This window comes from Dromaius novaehollandiae, chromosome 33 (assembly GCF_036370855.1).
Source record: "Dromaius novaehollandiae isolate bDroNov1 chromosome 33, bDroNov1.hap1, whole genome shotgun sequence".
NCBI classification, from domain to species: domain Eukaryota; kingdom Metazoa; phylum Chordata; class Aves; order Casuariiformes; family Dromaiidae; genus Dromaius; species Dromaius novaehollandiae.
In genome coordinates, this window is record NC_088127.1 from 1,481,663 (window position 1) to 1,501,775 (window position 20,113).

A 20,113-nucleotide genomic window follows, 5' to 3' on the forward strand; every position below is an offset into this window, starting at 1 on the left:
GAGGGGGTCCTGTGACCCCCGGAGATGGGGCAGCCCCACGGCGGGGTCTGTCCCCAAGTGGGTACCAGGGTCCCTAGAGATGGGGAAGCCCCACGGCGGGGTCTGTCCCCAAGCTGGTCCCAGGACCCCAGAGATGGGGCAGCCCCACGGCGGGGGTCTCGCTCGGAGGGACAGGACGGTGGGTCCCTGCCGCCCCCCCGCCTGTGCCCCCCGGGAAGGGGGTCTCGGCGTCAGCGGTGACCTCATCCCCGCGGCGTGGGAGCGAGCGGCTCGCCAAAACGCCGCGCTTCCTCTTCCCTCTCGGCGTTTCGCGAAGTGAGGTGGTTTTCCGTGAACTGGATCAGCAGGGTGGGAAGTGGCGCAGCGCTGCCCGGGCCGCTGATTCCCAGCCTTTCCTTGTCCCCGGGCGGCGATCAGGAACGTCCCACGCGGGACGCGCTGCCCCCGCCGCCCCCGCCGCCCCCGCCGACGGGAAACTTCCCGGGTCGGAGCCGCCTCGGCCGCGGGAGCCGCGGGAACCGAGCCCCGGCCGCGGCGCAGGGCGCTGCCCGCCGTCCCCAGCCCCGTGCGAGCCCCGGGCAGGCCGGGGGTCTCCATCGAAACAGGGACCTGGGGGTTCCCCCCCTCCCGCCCGGCTCCACGGGATTTTTGCATCCCCCTCGCCGTCCCGCGCAGCCCCGTTCCCGGCGCCTCCGGCCCTTCCCCACGCACGCGGCTCCTGGCTTCCGGCAGAGGAAAGTCCGGCTCAGGCGCCCGGCGCGGTTTCACTTCTGCATCCCGCTGCAAACCCACGCGCTCGGCTGTGGGGACGGCGCCGCGGCCGCCAGTCCCTCCCCGAGCGCCGCCGAACCACAGCTGCACCGAGCTGCCGAGGGCTCAGCCGCCCCAGCCCGGCTGGAGGCGAAGGTGCGCGCCGGCCGCGCGCGGGGCACGGGGCTTCCCGGAGCCCTTCGTCCTTGCTCGGCCGCCGGCAGGAACCGCTTATCTCTCCGCACGCGCTGCTCCGGCCCCTCGGCCTTCCCCGGGCCTTGACTCCGGGCGCTCGCGGGGCGCCGGAGCCGCGGCGCCAGCCCGGGGCACGAAGGCCGCGTCCTGCGGATGCTGCAGCGTCAGCGCCGCGGGGACCGGGGCACGGGGTGCAAAGGGACGAGGTGCAAAGGGACGAGGTGCAAAGGGATGAGGTGCAAAGGGATGAGGTGCAAAGGGATGAGGAACGGCCCCGGCCCCGCCGCTTCCGCCGGCCTCCTTCCACCGCCGCAGAGCAGGGGAACTGCCGAGGAGCAGGCGCCGAGCAAGGACGGGCATCGACGGCCTCTCGCCCTGGCCGCGGGGCAGCGGGTCCCGGTGCTGCCCGGGAGCCGCCGGCCCGTTTGCACGGGGGAAGTGGCCACGGGGACGCGGTGCAGCACGGCGCGGCACAGCACGGCGCGGCGCGGCACAGCTTGCAGCCAAAGCAGCCCCACAGCCCCGGCACCCAGGAGCGAGGAGGCACCAGCCCGGACTCGAGGGCATTTTACCCCCTGCGAGAGCCGCGGGATTTCCCGGATCGGAGCCCGGCAGACGGAGAGCGGCTGGAGGGGAAGCGGAGAGCCGGGAGGGATCGGCAGCCCGTCGCTCCCCGCTGGGAACGGCACCCTTGGAGCCGATGCCGGGAAGGCGGCACAGCGTCGCGCTCGCCGAGGCCTCCGGGGCCGCGGCCCCCACGCTGGCGCAGAGCCCCGGGAACGGGGGACGCGGCTCAGCCCATCCGCGGGAAGCCAGCGCCGGCCCCCCCCCCGGCTCCGGTTGAGCTGGGGGGGACACAGCCATGGAAAGGGCTTGGGGGCACCGGGAATGGGGCCGTGGGCCGGCGCTCGTTGTGGGGGGGGGGGAGGCCCGGACGCCTGGGCCCAGCACTGTGTTGCTCTTGGAAACCTGCCCGTGCCAGGGCTGCGCAAACACATCCTGCTGCCAGCCCCGCGCGGCCCCCCCCCGGCCCCCCCGCCCCGCCGGCGGGCACTGACCCCCAGAGCGCCGGCTCCCCCGGAGCGACGCCGGCGAGGGGCCGGGCGTTCCTGCCCCACCCTGCCAAACGTTCCCCCCGCCGGCCCCAGGTTTCCGACCTGGGCTCGGGTGGGGAAATTCAGGAAATTCCCGGTCGTCCCTCCTCCGCGGCGCTTCCACCCGCTCTTGGAAAGAGCAGGAGATGCTCAGAGCAGGAGGCCCCGAGCAGGACGCGTCCTGGAGCAGGACGCGTCCTGGAGCAGGACCTGGCCCTTGAGCAGGACCCGGCTCTGGTGCAGGACCTGGCCCTTGAGCAGGACACGTCTTGGTGCAGGACCCAGCCCTTGAGCAGGACATGCCATGGTGCAGGACATGTCCCAGAGCAGGACACGTCACAGTGCAGGACCCGGCCCTGGTGCAGGACCTGGCCCTTGAGCAGGACACATCACGGTGCAGGACATGTCCCGGTGCAGGACACATCACGGTGCAGGACATGTCCCGGTGCAGGACACGTCTTGGTGCAGGACATGTCCCGGTGCAGGACACATCATGGTGCAGGACACGTCCCGGTGCAGGACACGTCTTGGTGCAGGACACGTCCCGGTGCAGGACGCGTCACAGTGCAGGACCTGGCCCTGGTGCAAGACATGTCCCGGTGCAGGACCTGGCCCTTGAGCAGGACATGTCCCGGTGCAGGACACGTCCCAGAGCAGGACACGTCCCTGGTGCAGGACACGTCTTGGTGCAGGATCTGGCCCTTGAGCAGGACACGTCCCGGTGCAGGACACGTCCCAGTGCAGGACACGTCTTGGTGCAGGACCTGGCCCTTGAGCAGGACACATCACGGTGCAGGACACGTCCCGGTGCAGGACATGTCCCAGTGCAGGACACGTCTTGGTGCAGGACCTGGCCCTTGAGCAGGACGCGTCCCGGTGCAGGACACGTCCCGGTGCAGGACACGTCTTGGTGCAGGACATGTCCCGGTGCAGGACGCGTCCCGGTGCAGGACGTGGCCCTGGTGCAGGACGCGTCCCGGTGCAGGACGCGGCCCTGGTGCAGGACCCGGCGCAGCACCTCTGGGCCCGCGGGGCGCACGGCCCCTGCTCGCCCTGCCCAAAGGACTGGAAAAGGCAGCTCTGGCCGCGGGGCCCTGGCAGCGCCGGGCTGGCCGCGCGTGGGCATCGGCCCCGGTGCCAGAGCAGCCGCCTCCCAGAAAGGGGCTCGAGCAGCTCCCGCGCCCGCCGGCCCCAGAGCGGCCCGGGACGCGCCGGCCCGCCCCCGCGCCAGGACTTCGGCTGAATCCTCCTTTCCCTGGCACCGCTCCCAATCCGTTGTTTATCCTTTCTGCAAACCCGGGAGCGGTGCCGCGTCCTGGCAGAGCGCCGGCGCTCCAGGTGCGCGACGCCCCGCGGGCTCCCGCGGCCCCCGGCCCCCCCGCCACGCAGCCCCCGCCGAGGGCTTCTCCGCCGAGCCCCTTGCACGCTCCTGGCACCAGTGCACGCTCCTTGCACGCTCCTCGTGCTCTTGCAAAACCTCCCCTGGTGTTTGGGGGAGCCGGGACCCCCCTTCGCTGCGTGAGCCCGGAGCGGACGGAGCTCCGGGGCCGCGGCAGCGCTGCCGCCCGCACGGCCGGACACCGGGGACGGGGCTCTGCGCCGCCGCGGCGCCAATGCCGGACCCGCGACGCCCGGCTCAGCGCAGCCGGCTGCGGAGCTTCCCGGCGGGGGACCCGGCGCGGCAGCGGCCTCGCGACCCCCCCGCGCGTCCCTCCTTCCTGCCGCCGCCGGGCCAGCCCCGGCCGCGCTTCCCCCCCCGGCACGGGCCCTCGCTGCTGCTCAGCCACGCGATTGCCAGGAAACGGCCGCGCTCTGGCCCTGCCCGGACCTGCCCCAGGGTTTTCCCCGCCTGCTCAGAGCCGAAGTGGCGCCCGGAGGCGGGGGACGGGCGAGAGGCCCGAGAGGGGCCCGGGGTGGGGTGGGGTGGGGCGGGGCGGGGGGCCAAGCCCTGGGTTCCCACGGCCGCCCTGAGCGCCGCCCTTGCACGAGCGCGTGCAACGTGGGAACGGGGCTGGAAACGCGCTGCCCTTGCACGAGTGTGTGCAACGCGGGGATGGGGCTGGAAATGTGCCATCCTGAGCGCTGCCCTTGCACGAGCGCGTGCAACGTGGGAACGGGGCTGGAAACGCGCTGCCCTTGCACGAGTGTGTGCAACGCGGGGAGGGGGCTGGAAACGCGCTGCCCTTGCACGAGTGTGTGCAACGCGGGGAGGGGGCTGGAAACGCGCTGCCCTTGCACGAGCGCGTGCAACGTGGGAACGGGGCTGGAAACGCGCTGCCCTTGCACGAGTGTGTGCAACACGGGGATGGGGCTGGAAACGCGCTGCCCTTGCACGAGTGTGTGCAACGCGGGGATGGGGCTGGAAACGCGCTGCCCTTGCACGAGCGCGTGCAACGTGGGAACGGGGCTGGAAACGTGCTGCCCTTGCACGAGCGCGTGCAACGTGGGAACGGGGCTGGAAATGCGCTGCCCTTGCACGAGCACGTGCAACGTGGGAACGGGGCTGGAAATGTGCCATCCTGAGCGCTGCCCTTGCACGAGCGCGTGCAACGTGGGAACGGGGCTGGAAACGCGCTGCCCTTGCACGAGCGCGTGCAACGTGGGAACGGGGCTGGAAACGCGCTGCCCTTGCACGAGTGTGTGCAATGCGGGGATGGGGCTGGAAACGCGCTGCCCTTGCACGAGCGCGTGCAACGTGGGAACGGGGCTGGAAATGTGCCACCCTGAGTGCCACCCTTGCACGAGCACGTGCGACGTGGGGAGGGGGCTGGAAACACGCTGCCCTTGCACGAGCATGTGCAACGTGGGGAAGGGGCTGGAAATGTGTCACCGAGTGCCACCCTTGCACGAGCGTGTGCAACACGGGGATGGGGCTGGAAACGCACCGCCCTAAGCACCATCCTTGCACAAGCGTGTGCAACATGGGGCTGGAAATGTGCCGCCCTGAGTGTTGCCCTTGCATGAGCACGTGCAACACGGGGACGGGGCTGGAAACGCTCCAGCGGCTCCGGCCGCGCGGGAACTGCCCCGTGCACCTGCCCCAGGGAGGTCCCGGCCCCGGGGGCGAGCACGCCGGCGCGGGGGGAGCCGGGGGTCCGGGCCGTCCCCGAGCGAGCAGGGACGAGGGTGCAGCGGCGCCGCGCGGGGCCCGGCGGGGCGAGCGGAGAAGACACGGAGCCTCGTGGGAGAATTTCTCTTCTTGGTTTGCACGCGCAGCCCGGGGCAGCCGCTCGCCGCGGCGGTACAGCAGCGCTAGCCCGGGCGGCCCCCGTCCCGCATGTGCCTCCATCCACGGGCGCGGAACAGGTACCAGAGGCCGGCGACGCCGGCCAGCGCCACGACCACGGCCAGCACCACGGCCACGGGGACCAGGGGGCTGCGGGGGGACCCTGCGGGGAGAGGACGGGGCTGAGCGGGGGCCGCGGCTCCTGCGCCCTCCCCGCCGGCGCCGGCGCGGCGCCTCACCTCGGAAGGGGACGTCGACCTGGGCCGCGCCGGCGCCGTAGCGGTTGGCGGCCAGGCAGCGGTAGGTGCCCGCGTGCTGGCTCCGGGCGTCCCGCACCGTCACGGCGGCGCCGCCGGCCGACAGCTCCAGGCTGGCGTTGGAGGGCAGCTCCCAGCGCAGCCGCGGCGGCGGGTTGCCCTCGGCCCGGCACGTCACCGTGAGGTTGTCGCCGGCGGCGAAGGCGGCCGGGGTGGCCGCGACCTGCACGTCGTAGGGCGCCGCTGCGGGGAGCGGGGGTCACGGGGGGGTCCCGGCCCCCGGCGTCCCCGACCGCGGGTTTTGCAGCCCCGGCGCGGGGCCGGAGGGGCCGGGGGGGACCGCGGCGCCCGGCTCACCCCAGACTCGCAGCGTGGCGGTGGCGGTGGTGCTGACCAGGCGCCGGCCCAGGTGCAGCAGGGCTTTGCAGGCCAGGAGCTGGCCGTCCTGCGCCGGGCGCGCCGTGAAGCCGTGCGACAGCCAGGGGCGGCCGTGGCTGGTGGCGAGCAGGTGCTCCTGGGCGCGCAGCGTCAGCGCGAGGTCCTGCCGGGCCGAGGGCGACGCCTGCACGGAGACGTTGCAGGTGACGCGAGCCTCCGCGCCGGCCACGATCTCCGGGTCCAGGTAGATCTGCGGGGGCGAGAGTCCTGCGCGAGAGGAGGGAGGGATGGAGGCGGCGGGGCCGTGCCGGCACCCCCGGGCTCTCCCCACGCCTCAGGCCGGGCGCTGGGGCGAGGGTCCCGGCGGGCAGAGCCGGCACCCAGCTCGCCCGGCTGAACGCCGCGAGCCTCACGGTAGCCGTGGAGCGTGGTGTTGGTGATGTGCCGCTCCCTCCCGAAGCCGCCGAAGCACTGGAGGTCCAGCTGCCACTCGGAGACGTTGGGGATGCTGAGGGAGACCCAGCCGGGGCCGTGCGCCAGCACCTTCTGCACGGAGACCTCCCAGCTCAGCCGGCTGTAGTTGCGGCAGGAGCTGGTGCAGTTCAGGACGATGGGGCTGCCGAGCTCCACCGCCGGCTCCTCGGGGGAGATGGCCACACCGCAGGGGCTGGGACGCCCTGGAGCCGGGGAGAAGCACCGGGTCGGGGCAGGGCCGAGGCTCCCCGGGGTGCAGAGCCTGCGCCGGCAGCTGGGACCTGCCCAGGATGTGGCACAACGGGCGGCCGCTTCCACGCGGGAGCCGAGCGCTGCCCCACGCGGCTGCCAGCACGGCCCCCGGCCCGGAGACACAGCGCCGTGCCCGGCCCCGCTGAGGCCCCCCACGAGGAGCCGCTGCCCCCCCGGGGCTCCCCGAGCCGCTGCCCCGGCTCCTTCCGGCAGCGCCGCTTTCCCACGGTCCGCGGAGCCCCGCGGGTTTCCACCTGCCACCGCGCAGCCTCCCGGGCCGGGGCCGGACGCTGAGACCCCCAACGCCGGCCGCGGGGATGCGGCCGCTGGCGGGGGCCTGGCTGCGCTCCAGGGGCCCCGGCTTCCCTCCGGCAGCCCGGGAGCGGCGGGAAGCACCGGGAAGCACCGGAAGTTTGGGAAAAGGAGGCCCCGGCTCCCCAGCCAACACTCACCTCCCGGCAGGAGCAGGCAGAGCAGAGCCATCGTGCACCAGCTCCGGAGAAGGTCCATCGCTGCCAGCGCCTGAGGAGGAACCGCCGAGTCTGCTGAGAGAGCAAGTGCGGAGCCGCCGGCGCCTGCCAGGGAGGGTCGTGACCGGCTCTTACCACATTTCCTCCTCTTCCCCTGCAATCGCTCCCCGCGTTGTGCCCCAGAGCTGCCACCCGCCTCGTCTCCCGGTGTCCCCCCCGGGAACGACGCTGCTCCCTTCGCACGAAGCGCAAGACGCGGGTCTCCTCCCCACAAGCGCCCGGCCCGGCGGGCCGAGTGCGTTTCTAACACTTCTCCGCGCTCGCATCTGCTCTCGGCACGGCACGCGACGGTTGGAAAGGAAAAGCCACACGCGGCCCCGGGTCCCTGCAGACGGGAGCTCCCCGGAGCAGCAGCGATGCCAGCTCAGGCACGAGCTCGGCCCAGGCAGAGCCGGCAGGGCCACAACCCGCGCTGGGAGACCGCCCTGGCACGCGCCCCGGCTCCAGGAGGCCTCCGCCGCGGCTTACTTGGGCTCTGCGGCTTGGTCTGCGGCAGGACGCGCGTCACGTGTTTACTGTCCCCTTCCTCATCGCGGCAGCCAGGACTTCCAGGGCTGAGCGGCGACCCGGAAACCCGGCGCTTTTCCTGACTCTCCGGCAAGCAGGGCTTTTCGGAGGCGCCGCGCGCTGGAACGAGGGGGCCGCAGCCGCAGCCGCGAGCAGCTCAGGAAGAAGCTGCCACCGCGAGAGCGAGCGCCACACGGAGAGACCGCACCGCACAAACAGAGGCGACAGCCGGGAGACACAACACTTTAATGGCCCGGACGGCGCCCGGCGCCCCGGGAGACCCCCCTGCGCTGCGGGGCCCGGCCCGGCCCGCTCCGAGTGGTCCCGTGGGTGCTGAGCGAGGGCCCGCCGGCGCTAGGGGAAGTCGCTGTAGGGCATGGAGAAGGGGTAGAGCGGCGAGTAGCGGGTGTCGTGCCACAGCAGCTTCTTCTCCAGGAAGGCCACGGCGTCCAGCGTGAGCACCAGCGTGTGGTGCTTCAGCATGCTGTGCACGTTGAGCCCTGCGGGGACGCGGAGCGGGTTGGGGCTGGCCGCACCTCCGCGCCGGGGGAACCGGAGGGGAAGCGGCAGGGCCGAGACGGGAACAGCTCCGGCCACCGCGGAGCTCTCACCTAGCGCGGGAATCAGGGTGATGGTTTTCAGGCTGGCTGCCGCGTTTTCGATGTTTTCGGGCATCTCGTTGCTGGATGGGAGGTGAAAAGGGTAAACAACGAGCTGGGAAGCCCTCGGAAGCGAGCAGGCTGGGGGAAAGGGAGGTGCCGCCCTTCCCCAGGGCTTCCCTCGCCAACGAGGAGCTGCTGCGCGGCTCTCCCGGGCAGCACTGCGCGGCAGGACGGACACGACATGTCGCACGGCCCCGCGTGTCCCCCGCAGTCGCACTCACACGTCAACGATGAGCACGGACTGGCCCCAACGCCGGTACCGCGCGAGCTCCAGCAGGTACTGGGGGTCCGCGGTTGGCATCTCCAGGCAGTCGACGACGTGCAGGTCGTCCTGGAGGCAGAAACGCCTCGGATGCGACACCCGCCGCAGCCCGAAGCGTCCCGCTTCCCCTTTCCATTTCGAGGGGGTTCCCGAGTCCCCAGTTCCAGAAACGAGCCGCGGCCAGGGCTGAAGGCGCCACGGGGGTCTCACCCTTCCCTGGCGGGTGCCGGGGGCCAGGCCGGGCGACGCCGGCCGCTAAACCCAAGGGAGACGAGGACAGGGAGAGCAGGACGCGCGGCGCCGCATACCTGCATCAGCTTGACCGTCAGCGCCACCTTGAGCCCCATCACTCGCACCTTCATGGGCAGCATGTAGAAGTAGCTGGTGGGGCCCCGCGGGCCGTGGGCGATGCCCCCTGCGAGGGACCCCAGCGCGGGTCAGCCCGCGGGACCGGCCCGCGCGTGGAGAGGGGGGACCCCCCCGGCCCCGCGGGCGCCCCCGGCCACTCACCGCCGCGCCACAGCGGCGAGCGGATGCTGCCCTGCCGCGAGCGCCCGGTGCCCTTCTGCCGCCACGGCTTGCGGCCGCCGCCTCGCACCTCGGCCCGCGTCTTCACCTTGGCGTAGCTCTGCAAGGGGATGGAGTGCGCTTGGCTCGGGGGGGGGCCCGGACTCCCAAAACCCCCGGGGACGGACCCAGAGCCCTGCTCTAACCCCCCCAGGGGCGGACGGAGGGCCCAGGAGCGCCGTGCCGGCCTCCGCCGCGGCCACAGGGCTTTCTCGCCCCCCCCGGGCCTCCCCCTCCCCGCACTCACAATCCGCTTGAAGTTCTTCTGCCACATGGCGACGGCGTGCAGGATGTCGAGCCTGCGGAGAAGGGGGGGGCGTCAGCGAGGGCGCGAGGCGGCCCTGCGCCCCGGCAGTGCCTCCACGGGCGGCCCAGCAACTGTGGCTGCCATCAGCCTTCCTCCTCCTCCTCCTCCTCCTCCGCCGCCGCCGCTACCTGGGGTTCACGGCGAAGACGTCGGGGTGCAGGTCGGCCAGGCCCAGGCGCGTGTCGTCGTGGTGCCGCAGCGACTCCACCCAGGCCTGCGCGGGCGCGCGGTGCGGGGGCAGGGCGGTGCTGCAGGCCCGCAGCACCGGCAGCCGCGGCCGCTCCAGGAACAGCTTCTCTGCGGGGGCCGTGGCGGCCAGGAAGCGTCTTTGTGGACCCCGTCGTGCTTTGCCCCACATCCCCAGGGACGCCCTAGACCCCATTGCATTGCCTCCAGGCCCCACATCCCCGGGGACGCCCTGGGCCCCACTGCACTGCTCCTGGACCCCAGAACCCCCCGGCCCCACATCCCCGGGGATGTCCGGGACCCCACTGCACTTGTCCCCAGACCCCAGGACCCCCCAGGCCCCAAATCCCCAGGGACACCCCAGGCCCCATTGCATTGCTCCTGGGCCCCACATCCCTGGGGATGCCCTGGGCCCCATTGCACTGCCCCCAGGCCCCTGGACCCCCCAGCCCCACATCCCCAGGGACACCCCAGGCCCCACTGCATTGCCCCAGGACCCACTGCACTTGCCCCCGGACCCCAGGACCCCCCGGCCCCACATCCCCGGGGACGTCCGGGACCCCACTGCACTTGTCCCCAGACCCCAGGACCCCCCGGCCCCACATCCCCGGAGATGCTCTGGGCCCCACTGCACTTGTCCCCGGGCCCCAGGACCCCCTGGCCCCACATCCCTGGGAACATCCCAGGCCCCATTGCACTGCCCCCCCCAGCCCCCCAGGACACCCTGGGCCCCACCGCGTTGCCCCCGGCCCCACGGAGGCCCCGACTCACCGCTCCGGGGCACGGCAGCAGCGGCGGCGGCAGCGGTGGTGGCAGAGGCCGGGGCCGGGCTGTCGGGGGGCCCCGCGGGGGCGGACAGAGCCTTCAGGGCAGAGCAGGGCCGTGAGCGCGGGCCGACCCCTCACCTCTGACCTTTGTCCTCTCACCCCCGGCCTTCCACCACAGCCCTGCCCCCGCGCCGGGGGCCGCGCTCACCTCCGACCCCTGACCCGGGACAGCCCTGACCTCTGACCCTGATCCCCGACCTTCGACCCCGACCCCCAGCCCCGGTACCGCCGCCACCTTTAACCCCTGACCCCGGCGATGCTCTGACCTCTGACCCTAAACATCACCCCGACCTCTGACCCCCGACCCCGCTCCCCTGGCTCCGCCCCGGCCCGGCCCTCACGCGAGCGGCGGCAGCGGCGGCGGCGGCGGCGGCGGCGGCGGCCCTGGCCCAGGCCGCGGCCCGGGGCCTCGCCAGCATCACGGCGGCCCGGCGCGGTGCGGCCCGGTGAGCCGCAGGTCGGGTCCGGTCGGGGGAGCCGGGGCGGCGCGCCGCGATGACGTCCTCACGGCGCGTCCCCGATGACGTCATCACGGCGCGTCATTGGGTCGCCGCTTTCTGCGGCGGAGCGGAAGCGGAAGTGCTTGTGTGCGGGAGGGGCGGGCGGGGAGGAAGCGGGAGCAAGTGGAAGAGGCGGAGGCGGGGAGGAAGAAGAGGGGGCAGGAGGGAGGCGGGAGCAGGAGGAGGGGACGGAGGGGAAGGAGGAGGGCGAAGGGGAGGAGGAGAGAGGGAAGGGAGAGGGAGGGTCAGGAGAAGAGAAAGGGAAGGAGGGAAGGGAGAGGGAAAGGGGGAGGCCAGGGAGGAAGAGGGGAGGCAGGAGTGGGGAGATGGGGGAAGGGAGGAGGGGAGAGGAAAGGGGAGGATGAGGATGAGGAAGGGAAGGAGACATGAGAAAGGGAAGGAGGGAAGGGAGAGGGGGAGGCCAGGGAAGAAGAGAGGGGGCAGGAGGGAGGCAGGAGTGGGGAGATGGAGGGGAGGGAGGAGGGGAGAGGGAAGGAAGGAAGAGAAGGGACAGAAGGAGCAAGGGAGAGAAGGGAAGGGGGAGGAAGAGATGAGGGAAGACTGTCGAGGAGGCCCGGGGTGGCCACATCAGGGCCGCGCCAGCCCCGGGGGCCGCATCCCCTCCCTGCGGCCAAGCTGGGGTCTCCCCTGGTGCGCGGAGCTGCCTCCCTCCCGCCCGGCAGCAGCTGCCATCCCTCTCTGGCTCTGGCCGTCCCCCCTTTCCCGGCTCCCTCCCGGGACAGGGGGGCTCCAGCTGGGGGGCTCCGGCTGTCCCCCCTTTCCCGGCTCCCTCCTGGGACAGGGGGGCTCCAGCTGGGGGGCTCTGGCTGTCCCCCCTTTCCCGGCTCCCTCCCAGGACGCGAGGGCAAAGGACCGCCCGGATGCGCCGGTCCCGCCGCGGCCCCGGGCCGAGGGCAGCATTTATCCTGGTTGGATCCCGCGACTGCTGCTGTCGCGGAGCCCGGCCTGGCTGTGGATAAACATCCATGACCTCGGCGCCGGTCCCGGGACCCCGGCCCTCGCGTCCGGCCCGCGGCGGGGGGAGCCGGGAGGGGGCCGGGCGGGAAGGGGCTCTGCCAACAGCTGGAAACGCTTCGCCGCCGGCTCTGCCGAGGCGGAGAGGCCTCCCGGCGCGGCTGTTTCCAATTAACTCCGCTCCCAGCCAGCGCCGGAGAAACCCGAGCGCGGCTCCTGCCCCCCTGGGACGCGGGGGCCGCGGCAGCGGGGGGGGACCGGCCCCTCTCCAACGCCACCGGGCGAGCCGGGCCCCGCGTGTTCGATCCCGCCGGGGAAGGGCCGGGCCAGAGCCCGCCGAGGCGCCCAGATTCGGGTCCCAAACGTCCCGGGAGGCCGCGAGCGGCTGCCCAGCCCTCCGCAAGCGCCTGGAAAGTCCGGGACGGGTTTCTAGGTGTGAAAAGCCCCTGGGTTTCCAGCTCCCGGCTCCTGCCAAAGCGCCGGCGGGGGGACGTTAACCCTTCCAGGGCCCCGAGCGCGGCCCCGGCGCGTCCTCGTCGCCGGCGGCGCAGACCGTCTTGCACCCGCGCAGCCACGCGGCGCTTTCGGTTCTCGGCGCAGGAAGCCGCAGGGGCCCCGGCGGGTGCCGCGGGACACGTCGACACCGCGGGCGGGAGCCGGGGGAGCCTCCGGGGCCGTCGTGGCCCTGGAAACACCCGGCACCGCGAAAGCGCCCATGGGCCTTTCCCGGCACCAGCGCCGCGCTCGACCCGCTTCCCCCGGCGCCCCGGCCCCGCTGCGGAGGGCTGGGAGTGGGACCGAGCCCCGGGGGGGTCCAGGCGTCCGGGAGCGCCCTGCCCCGGCGCACCGACCCCTCTTCCCCGAGGGACCCAGGCGTCCGAGCCCCCGGCGCGCCCTGCCCCGGCGCGCCCGACTCCTCCTCCGCCGGGGGCCCAGACGTCCGGGGGACCTGGCCTCGCCCGGGCGCGGGGCGGGGATGGCCCGGGGCCGCCCCGCCCGCCCGCCCCCGCTGCACGTTGCAACCGGCCGCCGGGGCGCGGGGCCGGCGGGCAGGAGCGCTGCTGCCGCCGCCGGGACGCCGGTAGGACGCCGGTAAGACGCCCCTCGGTGCCGAGCACGGCGCTTCCTGCGCCCGCCCCGTCCCCTCCCCCGGGGGACCCGGGCGTCCGAGCCGCCCGGCGCGCTGGGACCCGCCGCTGCGCTGCGCCGCGGCCGGGGGCGGCGGGAGCTCAACGGGGCGGCGGCGCTCGGGGCTCCGTGGGCGCTCGGGCTCCCGCGGCGCTGCTGAGCCCCCCCGGGGCAGCGGCGGTGCCGGCTCCCCTCCCACGGCGCCCGCCCCGGGGCCGGACCCACGGAGCCGGCGGCAGCGCGGCCGCCCCGGAGCCCCGGAGCCCCCCGGCCCGCGGGCACCGCGACGCGCCTGGGCCCCGCTTCGCCCCTCGGGGCCCCCCGGCAGCCCCGACCCCCGGCGCGGCTGTTGCTCGTCGTCCGGCATCGAGGCCAGCGCCGCGCCGGGAGCCAGAGCAACGGCCGCCACCCCTGCGAGCATCTGCCTCACTGCCCCTGCGAGCATCTGCCCCTGCGAACATCTGCCCCACTGCCCCTGCGAGCATCTGCCCCTGCGAACATCTGCCCCCTGCGAGCATCTGCCCCCTGCGAGCATCTGCCTCGCTGCCCCTGCGAGCATCTGCCCCTGCGAACATCTGCCCCCTGCGAGCATCTGCCTCGCTGCCCCTGCGAGCATCTGCCCCTGCGAACATCTGCCCCCTGCGAGCATCTGCCCCACGGCCCCTGCGAGCATCTGCCCCCTGCGAGCATCTGCCCCACTGCCCCTGCAAGCATCTGCCTCGCTGCCCCTGCGAGCATCTGCCCCCTGCGAACATCTGCCCCACTGCCCCTGCGAGCATCTCCCCCCATGAGCATCTCCCCCTGCAAGCATCTGCCCCACCGCCCCCGCGAGCATCTGCCCCCGCGAGCATCTCCCCCCACGAGCATCTGCCCCACGGCCCCTGCAAGCATCTCCCCCCACGAGCATTTGCCCCATGGTCCCCATGAACATCTCCCCCCATGAGCATTTGCCCCCACGAGCATCTGCCCCACGGCCCCCACGAGCAATGGCCCTGGCGAGCATCTGCCCCGCGGGAGGGAGCCCGGCGGTGCCGCACAGCAGCCGTTGGCGTCTGGCGGTGCTGCCAGCCCCGCGCGCAGCGCAGGGTTGTGCAAGCGCCTAACGGCCGGCCGGGGCCTTCGCCCGACTTCTCCGTGCGGCACGGCCCCGGGTGCCAGCACGCGCGGACCCTCACGTGTGCGCCCAGCGCCTGCATGCATGTGCCCTCGTTGGCACAAGCCTGCGTGTGCACCGGGGTGCTGGCGCGCGTGTGCCCTCGTTTGCACAAGCTCGTGAGCACCCTCGGCGTGTGCACCAGGGCACCGGGGTGTGTGCAGCCTTTCTTGCACGAGCCTGTGCGTGTCCTCGTGTGTGCACCGAGTGAGGACGTGCGTGTGCCCCCGTGCGTGCCGGGGCGCAGGCGTGCGTGTGCCCTCGTGCGTGCACCAGGTGCAGGCGTGCGTGCACCCTCGCGTGCACACCTAGTGCCCGTCTGTGCCCGCTGCCGGCACCGCTGCTGCCCGTCCCTGTCCGCGGCTCTCGCGCTGCCGGGGCTCCGGGTCCTCGTGCCGTCGCTGCACCCCGCCGCGGGGCCGGGACGGGGGCTTTGGGGGCACCCAGCCCCCCCGGGCGCAGGCCCGCTGCACCCGCGCGCACACGTGCAGGGGCCGGCATGCGTGCGGCCGTGTGCCCGCACACGTGTGCCGGGCGCAGGGAGCCGTCGCCGGGCTCTGCCCCGCTCCCCCCCCGGGCGCGGGGCCGCATCCTGCCCTGGGCCATCTGGCCGCCGCCTCCGCCGGCTCTTTAAGCCCGGCTAAGTCGTCGCGGGCACCGGCCGCCCGGGGCTGATCCAATTTGCTCCGCGGTGCCCCGGCAGCCCCGGGGCCGGCGCCGTCTGCCCGGGCGGATATTTTGGGAACAAGCGGCCCTGTGTGCCGGCGGGAGCGGCCGGCGGCACCGGACAGACCCCGCTCTGTGCGCCGGCCGGGGGGGCTGCGGGTGGCGGGGGTCCCCGGTCCCCCTGCGTCCGGCCCTGCCCGGGGACCCCCAGACCCTGCTCCTTCCCGGGACCCCCCGGTCCTTCCCGGGACCCCCCCGGACCCCCCCGTGCGAGGACCCCCATGGAGCCTGGTCCAGCCTGGGACCTACCCTGTGCCCGGGACCCCTCTCAGACTCTGGTCCTTCCCGGGGCCCCCCCGGACCCCCGTGCTCGGTCCCGGGGTGCTCCCAGGCCGGTGTGGGGCACGGGGCTCGTCAGGGTCCCCTGGTGCCAGTAGGTCCTGGTGCCGGGGGGTCCCGGTGCCGGGGGGGTCCCGATGCCGGCGGGATGCCAGTGCTGGGGGGGTCCAAGTGCCGGGAGGGTCCCGGTGCTGGTGGTCCCGGTGCTGGGGGGGTCCCGGTGCTGGGAGGGTCCCGATGCCGGCGGGATGCTGGTGCTGGGGGGGGGCGGGTCCCGATGCTGGGAGGAGTCCCGGTGCCGGGGGGTACCAGTGCCGGGGGGGGTCTCAGTGCCGGTGGTCCCGGTGCTGGGAGGATCGGAGTGCCGGGGGGGGTCCCGGTGCCGGGGGTCCCGGTGGTCCCGGTCGGCTCAGCGCAGCGCTGCCGCCTCCGCTGGCTCCTCCCGGCGCACCGGGGAGGGGGGGGGGGTTGCGCCAGCCCCTCCCGCCCCGCGGGGCGCCGGGGCCGCCGGTACCGGTACCGGGCGGGGGCTGCGGGCCGGGCCGCGGGGCCGGGGCGGGGCGGGGAGGCCGGGGCGCTGCGGGGGTCGCGCGGCCCCGGGGGCGGCGGGGAGCGCGGGGCGGTGCCGCGGGACCGGGCGCGGCTGCGCAGAGCCCGGGCGGCGCCGGGCCGGACCGGGACCGGGACCGGGAGCGGGGCCGGAGCGGGAGCGGGAGCGGGGCCGGACCGAACCGAGACCGGGCCGGAGCGGGGCGGCGGCGGCGGCGGCGGCCGGAGGTGCGGGCGCCCTTCCTCCCCCCTCCTCCTCCTCCTCTTCTCCTTTTCTCTTTCGCTCCTTTTCTCCTTCCCCCTTCCCGGCCCCGGCCGCTCCCGTCGGGGCTCCGGCGGCGCCGGGGCCGCTGCTGGACCGTCCCGAACCGGGCGGGGAGGGCGGTGTCGGGTCCCCTGTCCCGAACCGGGAGGGTCCAGGACCGGGTCCCCCGTCCCGAACCGGGGGCGGCACCGGGTCCCCCATCCCGAACCGGCGGGAGGGGATGCAGGGCCCGCGGGCGCGGCGGGGGAAGGGGGGGCCCGTCCCTCACCGGGGGGGGTGGGCAGCGCTGCCCCATCCCTACGCGGGGCCGGTGCAGGGCCCCCGACCCGCCCCGGCCCGGCCCGGGGGGCTGGCGGCTCCCCACCGCCCCCCCGGCCGCCCCCAGGAGCTCGGCCGGGGCCAGATCCGGCCTTTTTGTCCCAGTCGTCGGGATGGGACAGGCACTGGAAGGGCACCGTCCCCACGGGGGGTCCCGGCCCCAGGGAGGGTCCCGACCCCCAGAGGGTCCCCGTTGCCCCGCTGGGCTCATCCCCGTCCCCGTCCCCGTCCCCGTCCCCGCCTCCGGGGCCGCCCCGGGCTCCTCCGGCGCAGCCGCCGCGCGCCGGGTCTCCGAGGTGCATCTCTTATCTCCTGCCATCAGGATTTCCTTTTTGAGTCATTTCTGCCGCGCGCCCCGGTGCTCCGAGGCAGCATCTCGCACCTCTCTGCCGGGCTGCGGCGGGCGCCGGGGCCGAGGCCGAGGCCGACGTGCTGGCGGCACCGGCAGCGCCCGCCGCCCCGTGCCCACGCGGCCCTTTCCCCCGGCAGGTCTCCGCAGCCCGGCCATGTCCCCGCGGCGTTGAGCTCCCCGGGGCGGGCGGCGAGCGGGGAGCCATGGGGAGCATCTACAAGGAGTACTTCAACACGGAGAAGATCCGGGAGCATTACAACTACACCAAGGAGGGCTCGGAGAGCGGCCCCAGCGCGTCCCGCTGGGCCGTCTCCATCCTCATCGTGGTGCTCTGCTGCTTCATCGTGCTGGAGAACCTGCTGGTGCTCGTCTCCGTGTGCCGCAACAAGAAGTTCCACTCGGCCATGTACATCTTCATCGGCAACCTGGCCGCCTCCGACCTGCTGGCCGGGCTGGCCTTCATGGCCAACATCCTGCTCTCCGGGGCCACCACCTTCAACCTGACGCCGGTGCAGTGGTTCGTGCGGGAGGGCACGGCCTTCGCCACGCTGGCGGCCTCCGTCTTCAGCCTGCTGGCCATCGCCATCGAGCGGCACGTGGCCATCACCAAGGTGAAGGTCTACAGCAGCGACAAGAGCTGCCGCATGGTGCTGCTCATCGGGGCCTGCTGGGTGATCGCCGCCGCCATCGGCAGCCTGCCCATCATGGGCTGGAACTGCATGAGCGACCTGCGCGACTGCTCCACCGTCCTCCCCCTCTACTCCAAGCGCTACGTGCTCTTCGTCATCACCATCTTCACCCTCATCCTCCTCGCCATCGTGGGGCTCTACAGCCGCATCTACTGCATCGTCCGCTCCAGCCACGCCGAGATTGCCAGCGCCCAGACCCTGGCGCTGCTCAAGACGGTCACCATCGTCCTGGGGGCCTTCATCGTCTGCTGGCTGCCGGCCTTCATCATCCTCCTCATGGACGCCTCCTGCCCCGTCCGGGCCTGCCGCGTCCTCTACAAGGCGAACTACTTCTTCGCCTTCGCCACGCTCAACTCGGCCGCCAACCCCATCATCTACACGCTGCGGAGCAAGGACATGCGGCGCGAGTTCCTGCGGGTGCTGTGCTGCGGCGGGGCCGGGCGCCGGGGCCGGGCGGGGGGGCACCGCGGGCGGCCGCTGCGCACCTCCAGCTCCCCGGAGCGCGGCACCCCCCGGCTCGAGCTGCCCACCTCGCCCACCACCCGCGAGTGCACCACCTCCGTGTGAGCCGTGCCGGCGGGCGCCGCGGCAGGACTCGGCGGCGGGCGGGCGGGCGGGGGGCCGCGGCGGGTTTCCCTTTCCAGGTACTGACTCCGGTTTGTGCAATTCGCACCGTCCCGCGGGCAGCGCGGGCAGCGCGCCAGGGCGCGGAGGGCTGCGGGCTGCAACTGCCCGCAGGCCGGCGGCGCGGTGCGGGGCGGGCGCCCGCGGGTGCATGCACACATGTGCCCGTGCGCGTGTGCGCGTGTGCATGCATGCACAGGCATGTGCACGTGTACGTGTGCATGCACGTGCCTGTGCGTGCATGCACGCAGAACGGTCGAGGGGTGCGTGTGCACATGCCTGCGCACATACGTGTGCACATGCCTGCGTGTGCCTGCGTGCCGCGCTCCCACGCCCTCGCCAGCCCGCCGCCGCCGGCGGGACCTGTAAGACGGGTCCACGGGCTCCGCCCCGCTCGCGGGCGCCCGCTGCATCCCTGGCGCCGGTGGCCAAGCCGCCGCCGCCGCCGGCTCCCGGGCTGGGCCGGCAGAGCCGGGCTGGGGGCGGCGGCGGCGGCCGGGCCCCCTCGGCCCCGCGTGCAGGCGCGCGGAGGGACGGGACCCGCGGGGGGACGGGACGGGACGGGGACGGGACGGGGACGGTCGCGGCTGGCTCCGCGAGCGCCCCGGCCCCGCGGGACCCCCGCCCCGGCGAGCCCCTCCGCGGGCTGCGGGCGCATTAAAACGTTGCTTTCCAGCCGCCTCCGTGTCCTTTGTGCCTCCCCCCCCCCCCCCGGCTGCTCCCCCGCGGCTCGGGCACGCGGGCGGCACCGTCCCCGCTCCGGGGCTCGGAGGGATCCCAGCGTCTGGGGGGTCCCGAGCCCCATCCCGCCCCGCCGGAGCTGTCGGAGCCCCCGGCACCGTCCCGCTCCCGCGCTGCCGGCGCCCCCGCGCCCCGGGGCCGGCGAGGGCGGCGGGGGAAACTCCAGCTTCCCTCCTCTGCTTCCTGCCTCGCGTCCCACTGAGTCACAGAGGGGCGGGCGGGCGGGCGGGCGCCGTGCGGGGCTTTCCCGCGGGGCTCCCCGCGCCGCGCAGCCGTGTGGGCTGCTCCGGGGCTCGGCCGCTGCTGCTGCCCGGCCGGGAGCCGCCCCGGCCCCGGGGCCGCCGCGCCGGCCCTGCCGCCTCCCACCGCTGCGGGACCGCGGGCGGCCGAGGGAGGTGGCGCGGGGCTCGGCAGCACCCGGCCCGGGGCGCGGCCCGCATCCCGGCAGGGCAGTGTGCGCGTGTGTGCGCGCGTCTGTGTGCATGCATGTGCGTGTTCGTGCATGCACACGTGTGCGTGCATGTGTGAGAGTGCGTGTGCGTGCTTGTGTGTGTGCACGTCTGTGTGCATGCACGTGTGCTTCTGCCCATGTGTTTGTGCACACGTGTGCATGCATGTGCGTGTTTGTGTGTGCACACGTGTGCGTGCATGTGTGAGAGTGCGTGTGCGTGTTCGTGCATGCACACGTGTGCGTGCTTGTGTGTGCGCACGTGTGCGTGCTTGTGTGCGTGCACGTCTGTGTGCATGCACGTGTGCTTCTGCCCATGTGTTTGTGCACACGTGTGCATGCATGTGTGCGAGTGCGTGCACGTCTGTGTGCATGCATGTGCGTGTTTGTGTGTGCACACGTGTGCATGCACGTGTGCTTCTGCCCATGTGCGTGTTTGTGTGTGCACACGTGTGCATGCATGTGTGCTTCTGCCTGTGCGCGTGTTTGTGTGTGCACACGTGTGCATGCATGTGTGTGAGTGGGTGCACATCTGTGTGCATGCATGTGCGTGTTTGTGTGTGCACACGTGTGCATGCATGTGTGCTTCTGCCTGTGCGCGTGTTTGTGTGTGCACACATGTGCATGCATGTGTGCGAGTGGGTGCACGTCTGTGTGCATGCACGTGTGCTTCTGCCCATGTGCGTGTTTGTGTGTGCACACGTGTGCATGCATGTGTGCGAGTGCGTGCACGTCTGTGTGCATGCATGTGCGTGTTTGTGTGTGCACACGTGTGCATGCATGTGTGCTTCTGCCTGTGCGCGTGTTTGTGTGTGCACACGTGTGCATGCATGTGTGTGAAGTGCGTGCACGTCTGTGTGCATGCACGTGTGCTTCTGCCCATGTGCGTGTT

At 73.7% G+C, this 20,113-nt stretch overlaps 3 protein-coding genes across 8 annotated transcripts; 1 reads left to right on the forward strand and 2 right to left on the reverse strand.

Annotated features, from left to right (window-relative positions):
- Positions 1-5,217: 5,217 nt before the first annotated feature.
- LOC112997092 (intercellular adhesion molecule 1-like) lies at positions 5,218-7,758 on the reverse strand. 3 transcript variants are annotated; one of them, XM_064499283.1, is made up of 6 exons: positions 7,625-7,758; positions 7,079-7,148; positions 6,314-6,577; positions 5,880-6,167; positions 5,505-5,765; positions 5,218-5,428 (listed from the first exon to the last, which is right to left on the reverse strand). In XM_064499283.1, exons 2-6 carry the CDS (start codon positions 7,134-7,136, stop codon positions 5,292-5,294), a joined length of 1,008 nt encoding a protein of 335 aa, XP_064355353.1. In that variant the 5' UTR covers positions 7,137-7,148; positions 7,625-7,758; the 3' UTR covers positions 5,218-5,291. The 3 variants fall into 3 exon arrangements, with proteins under 3 accessions (XP_064355353.1, XP_064355350.1, XP_064355352.1); XM_064499280.1 differs by having other exon boundaries at positions 7,079-7,201; XM_064499282.1 differs by having other exon boundaries at positions 7,232-7,758.
- Positions 7,759-7,890: 132 nt separating this feature from the next.
- MRPL4 (mitochondrial ribosomal protein L4) lies at positions 7,891-11,020 on the reverse strand. The gene is made up of 9 exons (XM_064499279.1): positions 10,816-11,020; positions 10,419-10,509; positions 9,590-9,758; positions 9,402-9,453; positions 9,098-9,215; positions 8,896-9,002; positions 8,547-8,656; positions 8,275-8,345; positions 7,891-8,163 (listed from the first exon to the last, which is right to left on the reverse strand). Exons 1-9 carry the CDS (start codon positions 11,002-11,004, stop codon positions 8,018-8,020), a joined length of 1,053 nt encoding a protein of 350 aa, XP_064355349.1. The 5' UTR covers positions 11,005-11,020; the 3' UTR covers positions 7,891-8,017.
- Positions 11,021-12,893: 1,873 nt separating this feature from the next.
- Positions 12,894-18,710, forward strand: S1PR2 (sphingosine-1-phosphate receptor 2). 4 transcript variants are annotated; one of them, XM_064499275.1, is made up of 2 exons: positions 12,894-13,041; positions 16,857-18,710. In XM_064499275.1, the coding sequence occupies exon 2, from the start codon at positions 16,923-16,925 to the stop codon at positions 17,973-17,975; it is 1,053 nt and encodes a 350-aa protein (XP_064355345.1). In that variant the 5' UTR covers positions 12,894-13,041; positions 16,857-16,922; the 3' UTR covers positions 17,976-18,710. The 4 variants fall into 4 exon arrangements, with proteins under 4 accessions (XP_064355345.1, XP_064355346.1, XP_064355348.1 ...); XM_064499276.1 differs by lacking the exon at positions 12,894-13,041 and adding an exon at positions 15,694-15,751; XM_064499278.1 differs by lacking the exon at positions 12,894-13,041 and adding an exon at positions 15,716-15,745.
- The last annotated feature ends 1,403 nt before the right edge of the window (positions 18,711-20,113 follow it).